This window comes from Psammomys obesus, unplaced genomic scaffold (assembly GCF_907164565.1).
Source record: "Psammomys obesus unplaced genomic scaffold, mPsaObe1.curated_primary_1811, whole genome shotgun sequence".
Classification (NCBI taxonomy): domain Eukaryota; kingdom Metazoa; phylum Chordata; class Mammalia; order Rodentia; family Muridae; genus Psammomys; species Psammomys obesus.
The window spans coordinates 12,111,901-12,120,213 of NW_026592732.1; the positions used below are offsets into that span (position 1 = coordinate 12,111,901).

Genomic DNA, 8,313 nt, shown 5'->3' on the forward strand with positions numbered 1-8,313 from the left:
CACACACACACACACACACACACACACACACACACACACACACACACTCTACTCCCGGAGTGTGATGGAGGGGAGAGAAGAGGCGAGATAGAAGCCAGGCTTCTTGGTACCCAGCTTTGTGTGTATTTTGGATGTTAAACTCCCACTGGTGTCATCCTTAAGCTTGCCTTTTCCTCCACAGTTCGCCTTATAGACAGGAGGTACTTACTCCCAGAGTGTCTAGACTTGGCTACTGCATATAGCAGGAGTGTCCAGCCTTCTGTCTTCCTTGTGCCACACCGTGCGAAGAACAGTTTTCTTGGGCCATGTATTAAATTCACGGGTGTCCAACTCATAGCTTACCACATGGTTTGTAAAAGAATACAAACTTTTTTTTTTCTTCTGAGTGGCATTGGAACATGATTTTGTTGTCTATGGAAGTATGAAGTTCATACTTCATACTGTTCAATTGAGTTACAAAGTAAAATTTACAGAAAATCCAGCAACCATTTAAATAAGCTCACAATTTTATGGACTTGCATTCATAACCATATTAGGGCGCATTGGCTGGGAGTTGGGCAGCCCTGGCTTAGAGTTTATGGGTGCTGAACAACAGGCCCTTCTGGTAAGCTGTTAGTACTTTGAGGCTGTTTCAAATTCCTGGTCAGGGTATGCTATAGGGGAGACCCCCCCGGCTTTAGAAAGGGCGTCTACCACATCCTCTGGAGGCTACCACCAGGAGGCACTGCCCATGGGTGAGAAAGCCGCACCACTAAAGGTGAAGCTGGCAGAGAGCCTGGGTGACAGAGAGCATGGGCAGCCTTCCACGTCCATGTAGACCCTGGCTTTGCTGTTGTTGAGGAGATGGCCTTTGACCTGTGGTGCTCTACTTTGAAATGCATATGGGCATTAGGATTGAGGGCTTGAGGGCTTGAGGGATTGAGGGATTGAGGGATTGAGGGTTAAGTCTCCATGTAACTAAGCTTATCTTTGGGAATCACAACTGGGTACTGTAAGACAAAAACCTCTAGATCTAGAAAATGATTTTGTGGAGCCCAGTGTCCCAGTTATGAGGTGGGGGCGGGGTTGGTCTGTCCTGAGATATGCTGACACCTGCACAGCACACACAGGCACTTGTCAAGAGAAGAAAAGTAGAAAGATAGGCTGGAAATGATCAATATGGAAAGGATGGAAAGAGGCCAACATGGACACTGTTTCCATGTCCCCAGCAGTTAAAGAGGTAAAACATTAAATGAATTTATAAAAATGAGCCACACTGGTCTTTGCTTGGTATGCTTTACTTGTAAAGAAGTAGTGGCTTCTAGAGAACTCATCCATGCAAAGACCCTGTTTCAGAATGTTCCCAAATCAAACAACCCACTGACCCTCAGGTCTGCTCTGTGATTCCATGGATTTTCTCACCTACAAGTCATGCTCAGAGATTCATGCCCCATAAACACTGGCACTGTGAGAGCAGGACAGAGCCAGGGAGTCAGGGAAAGAGGAGCTTAACTCCAGGTCCACCTGTACCACCCTGCTCTCTGGAAGGCACAGCTCTATTTCAGTGGGTTTGGGTTTGGAGAGCAGTGGAATGTGCCTGGCTTCTGTTGCAGAATGGCTGGTTACATCACACACAGAGCATGTACACACACACACACACACACACACACACACACACACACACACTGCTCTGTAATATACATGCTTGGATGTGAAAGGACTGGAAACAAGCATTTGTTTTCAGAGAGCTTTCACTTATAATCATATGCAATTGCTGGCTTTTGTTGTACTTTAGCAAAATAGATTGAATGGCCATCGTAAATTACTGCCAACTTGCTCAGTGGCAATGCATAGATAATGCCCACATCTGTATGTGAGTGTAAGTAATAAAGTGATGGAATACAGCTTCGGGGACACCGTCTTCTGCTGCAGCCCATCTGCCGTTTTGCCCCATTGTGGCAGAACACTGTCCCCAGTCTGTCATGGAAAAATCTGGTGGTGAAGGTGCAGTTCATCTAAGTTTCTAGAAAAAGGTGTTTAATTAACCTATTATTTGGTTGATTCCCCTCCCCCATCATTACCAATTGCCTCTGGGCATTACCCAGAAAAACTGACATGAGTCTGATACACCTGCACACAAAATTCTGAAGCTAAAGAACTAAAATTCTCCTTGTGAATACTGAACACAATTAAGTTTTTTCTTCTTCTTCCCCCCATTCTCTCTCCTTTTAATAAAGTAACAGAAGCAGAACTGCTAAGTGAAAGAAGCCTGGTGCACAGAGTGTTCACCTTTTCCCAAAGAAACATTACCCACATCTTCACAATTCTAGGCATTCTGAACCATCAGGCTTGCTGCTTTGACATTCTAGAATATTGGTGCCCAAAGGTACCCTGTAAAAAGTTAATAATCGTAGGTATGTTATGCAAGAAGATAAAAAGAACACTTCCTTCCCTTTGAAGCATCTGAGTCATTTTTCACACTGGAAAACCATAGTCTGATTGTAGTTAATTTTTCTCTGTCTACCAAGCTTTAAAGTATTTTTCTTTGCATAAGACAACACTTCCTTAAATTAGAGCACCATTGAGACACTGCAGTGGAGACTGAGGTGTGTCTGAGCTACAAGACTGTAGCCGTGATACTGAAATGGCTTATTGGTTAGGCAGTGGGTAATTCTTTTCAATGATATGCATAACTCAGAGAAAGATAAATACTCTTTTGTCATAAAATATCCACATCTTCAGAGTTGTGTGAAATCAATGATGTACTTTGTCCTATTTTCAATGACTAGGGAATTAAGAGACAAGAAATTAGATCTATAAAACTAATTTTCATTAAGACAGTAGGATTTTGAGGAGAAATTGTTAAGTTATGGGTCTCATTGCTTTGGACCCTTAGAGTATGGTTCTGTAAGGTTTGGTATAGAATAGCCATACTGGAGAGCAATTAGCTTTATCCTTTCTGTGACCATTTTTTTTTTTTTAATTACAGAAACAGTGTAAGGGAGGGGTTAGTCTTCAGCCCACAGTTTCTGAGGGCACTGTCCACCCTATCTAGGAGGGTATGGGGAGCCCCCATCTTGTTGTCCAGGAATCAGAAATGTGGAGTTGGAGTGGAGTCACCCACACTTTAATTATCTCTGGAACCTTCTCACATCCATATCTAGATGTGCACCTCACTCATCTCCTAAGGTCTTCTAAATCTAATCAAGTTCTCAGTTAAGACCAATCACCACAAGGGCCATTAAATAGTCTTTGGAAATTGTATTTTTCAATATTGTATTTTCAAAGCCACTTAATGGTTGTCAGACATTGGGAGGGGGTACCTTCAAGAAAAAAAATAATTGTATGAAGATATAAAGAAACGGGCAGATGTTCTAATTACCCTTGGACCCCTTCTTGTGAAGAGCTTCTAACTTGCTCACCTGTCACACACCAGTACTCACAGACACGAAGTTAGCACTTGCTAAACACGTTGACAAATGCCTCAGCCTCCTTACAGGCAGACATGGACACTTCTGCCTTGAGGGAGGAGGTTGAGAATCAGAAATAGATGGTCTATGGAGGCATTCCAAAAGCTTCCATGATTTGTACGGCCTGCTCACACATCTTTCTCTCAGATCTGGGATATCAAGCCGTGTCTGAGAATCACCTGAATAAAGGACTCACTGGCATGTCACATTCCTAAATATTTTGTATACATAGGAATATTTTTAGATTAGCAACCAAAGTTTCTGTCTGCTTTCCGGTTGGTGCTGAAAAGTCTGACACCAGAACTCTGAGTTGCTGTGACTTCTCCTCATGTCTGTCGTGGAAATCGGATACTTCGTTTTTAATAGGCATAAAGTGGAGGCACAACCCTTTTTATATTATTGCTTTGCTGCAAAGAAACTCAGGGTGGCTTGTGCTCAGCTAATGTATTTTCTTTAATTTTTAAAAATCATGCTATTTTCCTTTTTCTAAACTTCATTAATTACATCTTAACCTTTTATTTTTGTGTTAATGGTGCTTTAATTTTTATTGAATTTATTGTGTTTATGGTCAGTCTCAAATCTCTTTTAGAAGCCAGGGTAGTAAATAGGAGATAGAAAGGCAAGCACTTTTTAGTACAGCCAGGATACAGTGACACCATGAAAGCTTCTGTGTTTCCCGGCCACCAAGTAACTCTTTTACAGATGCCAGGGGATACCCTTTGCCCCTGATTATCTTAAATATGTGTTTACAGAATGCGCTCTGCCAGGAGGTGCCATTTAAGCTAAGCATTTCAGTTTAGTGTTTAAAGCAAAGCACAGGGAGCTCACTGTACCTAACACCACTGAGATCAAATCTTGTACAAGGTTCAGTGTTCAGCAAATCCCCTAATGAGGATACTGCTGGCAACATGGGCGAATATCTGCCACGGTTCAGCACAGCTGCCTCCTGCTGTGGGCAGACCCAACAAGTGAGAAATAACAGAGAGGGGTCCGTGATGGTCCACAACCCAGGGCCTTCACTGAGGGGCCCTAAAAATAGCAACCGGCCTTAGTTTATTGGAATTCATTTTTAGGTATCCAGTTGTCCAAAGTAAAAAACACATTTGTTTCATGAAGTATCATACACCTTCATAATGACTGCTAGCTACCTCAGACTTTTTTTTTTTTTTTTTTTTTTTTTTTTTTTTTTTTTTTTGGTCTCCAGAGAGGTGTACTGGTAACATGCTTGCCAGGGATGGGCCAATGGCAATCTTCATTTTTTAGGATCAATCCATCCTCATCCAAAATTCTACTCCCTCTCAGGTTTAGTACAGAGCAGAGATGATCTAACAGAAGGTACTGACATTAGAGTAATCGGTCAGAGCTTGAGAGGAAAGGAAAGGCCAGAGACATAGGGCCCTGGCAGCAAGGCATACCTTTCCATTAGATATCTAGCTATTTCTGTTGGGTGCTCAGTTTTCACAGGGAAGGCTCTGAAGACTTCTAAAGAGCATGAGGAATACTGAAATAAAAATTCTTAAGAACAGATCAGGGAAAGCATATTTCTCCCATGCTTTCATACCTGGAAGCAGGATCTGGTATTCTTCATCTCCCAGACCCAAAAGGTAGATCTAGTCTATACAAATACAAGATGTGATTTGTGATAAAATGAGCTGGAATGTCAAGCTGGGTGGAGCTTGGAGGTGAAGAGCATGAAGTAGGGTATACTCCAGAGTGTGGTCAGGTCTTACCACTCAGTACCTAAGCAACCTTGTGTGAATATAAAAAATCTCTCTGGAATATTCTTCTTGACCAAGCAAGTGAGAATAATATGTCCTTAGAAAATTTATATTAAATTTAAAACTAGAATCACGAAGACATTGGAAGCCTCAGGCTATATACAAATGCCAGATTTATTTTGAAGGAAATCTGGGTGCTTTAAGAGGACTTCTGAAGTGAGAAAATGATTTTAAGAAAATTGGGTGACTTGAGTCATGAAAGGACATGTTGAATATATATGCCTAAGATCTCCTACTTCCTCCCTGAGCAACAGTGTAGCTAGGCAGAGAGTGTGGAAGGAAAATGTGGTAAAAAAATGGACACAGCTAACCCGTTAGAGAATTAACTTTGTTGTGGGATTAACAGAGACATCTGTCCTAATGAGCTGTGGAGTGACTGGAATGTAAAGGAGGTAAGCATTCAAGCTCTTTCTATAGGGAGACATCTAATCTTTACCAGCCAGTTTTGAAATACAACTACTAAAAAGAAGCAAGATGCTGTGTGGGATGTTTCTTATTAAGGTCATCTCTGGATAGTTATCTCTGGATAGCCAATTATTTGCGCTCGGCCTATGATGATAGACTCCCTATTCTCAGCGAGGGCTCTAAAAGTCTTCCCTGATCTGGATGATTCCAGATCTTGTAAGGAGGTCACATAGCCCTCAGGGCAGATTACAGGCCAGACTCTTTCCTGAAAAGGAAACTGCTCTAGCAAGCATCTAGCAATTCCTAGAAACGCCCCACTCTGCTAAGGATCTTTATCCAGCAGTGACCTTCAATTTTACTTGGAGAACCCTCTCCCTCTTCCCCATAGGATAATTGGGTACTGTATTTTCCTTCTTGTGAGAGGACCATCTAAGTATACCTGACTACCTGACCCTCTGACAGCAGCGAATCAAACACCAGCCTCAAAATCCCTCCCTTTGTAAACCGTTTATATTGTCCTTAATTTCACATGAATAAAGGTTTGCGCTTTCTTACTTCAAGACTGTCTGAGATTTATCCTCTGCTGGGTCCCAGTTCACAGGCCTGCCCTCTGGTCCCCTGGGCCTGGGCCTCTCCAGGCCTGTGTCTTGGCTGCAAGCCTACCAGGCATGGGCCTTGGCCTGTAGCTTTGTTGTGCTCAACACAGCAGCTTGACCAAGAGCTGTAACACTTTGGTAATGTGATAGATAGGCTTTGGAACACTGAAGCTTCCATTGCCACCAGTGACTTCGTGCTAAAAGAGCCAGACTCTAACACTCTGTGGAAAACCTTTTCCACACCCTGGCTTAAAGCACTTGGCCCACCCTCACCCTAAAGTGCTCTAGCTGCCCCTGAGAGAAATGGAACCCCCATTCTCCATCCAGAAACCAAGTTTCAGGACCCTCGCTGGGATCCAGGCCCAGTTGAATGGAGAACTACAATGCTGGCACACTTTTCAACCCTATCACTCTCTCTTTTATCCAGAAGTCTGTTCTGGTCTTCTACACTCCCAAGACAATAATTTCAGGTTCTTCTGATTTAATTGTCAAAGAAATCATATAAGAAATGATTGTGGGTGGGCTGAGGTGGCTCATGCCCATAATCACAGCACCAAGAGGCAGGAGGATTGTTTTGAGTGTAAAGTTGCCCTGGGCATCAATGTAAGACTGTCCTCTCCACAACAATGACAAATGAGGACAAAAGCTGAGCTTCGGGAGCATGCAGTCCATTTTACAGACCTTCAGAATCATGCAGGGGTTGGCCCGGGTGTACATTATGATCCCATTGCTTTGCAGGGTTCTCAGGCGCAGGGCTAGCTTGAAGTTCTCTTCTTTGCTGTTTTCAGAAAGCCGGTACTTGATGTAACTGTTCCCAGCAAAGCTGAGGGAAGTGTGCCCTGAAAAGACCATTCCAACAGCACAGGTGTTCTTTTAAAATCCAGAAATGATTGGGGACCCACAAAGCCACCCACACACCAGGAAAGCTGATCACAGACCATAGCAGTTAAGGATGAAACCCTGCAATCCTGGCAGTTCAGTTTCACATCATTAAATTATTAACCAGTCAGCTACCAAAAATGTCCCACTTGTCTCATGTACAGAGCAACTTGGTAAATTCTATGATGTGGATTTTCTTAGTATCATTAGATTCTTAACTCCCTCTTTCTAAGCCTAGTATGATTAAAAGGTATCACTTGATTCCCTCCCCACCACTGCCATCCCTTAGACATGAAAGAGCTTAGCTGAGTCAGGTGGTGCATGGCAATAATCCCAGTGGCAGCAAAGGCTCTCAAGTCAAGACCTCTCTAGATAATAGAGTGAGTTCATTGTCAGCTGGGATGGCTTATTCTCAAAATGAAAAAGCAAAGGGAAGTTATAACTAGATGGTGGAGTGTTTGCCTTGCATGAGGTTCCAGGTCAATCCCTCATAGTAATAAAACTATTAATAAATAAAAATTAAAAATAATTTTTCAGTTCTATGAAACAAGGAAAAGTCAGTCAAGCCATTTTCATGGAATACCAGGTATCCTAATACCAAACATTCAGCTGGTGTCAGGTGTTCAATAAAGGAAGTCCTGTGCTGTCACAATCCTATTAGCCAATCATTACCTACAAGACTTTCCTTCTTACACTGACTCTCTCTCTCAAAAAGTATAGACTTAAGCTTGAAGGTTAGCAGCAATGAAAAAGTTCCTTGCTTAGAAATTAGCAGGGAGGGATGATGTGTGCATGGCATGTGTGCTGGGGTAGGGACAGCTTAGTGACTTGCTCAAGCTTCCTGGTTTTTCCTTTCTTTCAAGTGCAGCTCTATGTTGGACATCAACCATGATGGAGTTTGGTTCCCATTTTTAAAATAGGACTTCTTATAATAGCCAAACCCTACATTCAGAAAAGTGCTTTATACATTAGGCGTGATAGCTCCTGCTCCTGCTATCACAACTACGACCATCATCACTTACTTCACTTGTCATCACCCACAGCCATGCTGTTGGGTTTGCCTTACAAGAGATAGTAATTATCTCTTGGATTCCAACATTGGTATCAGTGTGCCTGGATGCTAAATACACCTTATAACAAAAGATGATCCTACTGGTATAGAAGAAGAAGAAGAAGAAGAAGAAGAAGAAGAAGAAGAAGAAGAAG

The 8,313-nt window shown here is 42.5% G+C and overlaps 1 protein-coding gene across 1 annotated transcript in view; it reads right to left on the reverse strand.

Annotated features, from left to right (window-relative positions):
- Positions 1-8,313, reverse strand: part of Fat3 (FAT atypical cadherin 3) — a 595,719-nt gene that overhangs the window by 23,888 nt on the left and 563,518 nt on the right. Inside the window, exon 22 of the mRNA XM_055615501.1 lies at positions 6,910-7,067. Within this exon, the coding sequence (XP_055471476.1) occupies positions 6,910-7,067 (158 nt within the window). The remainder of the gene's footprint in view (positions 1-6,909; positions 7,068-8,313) is intronic.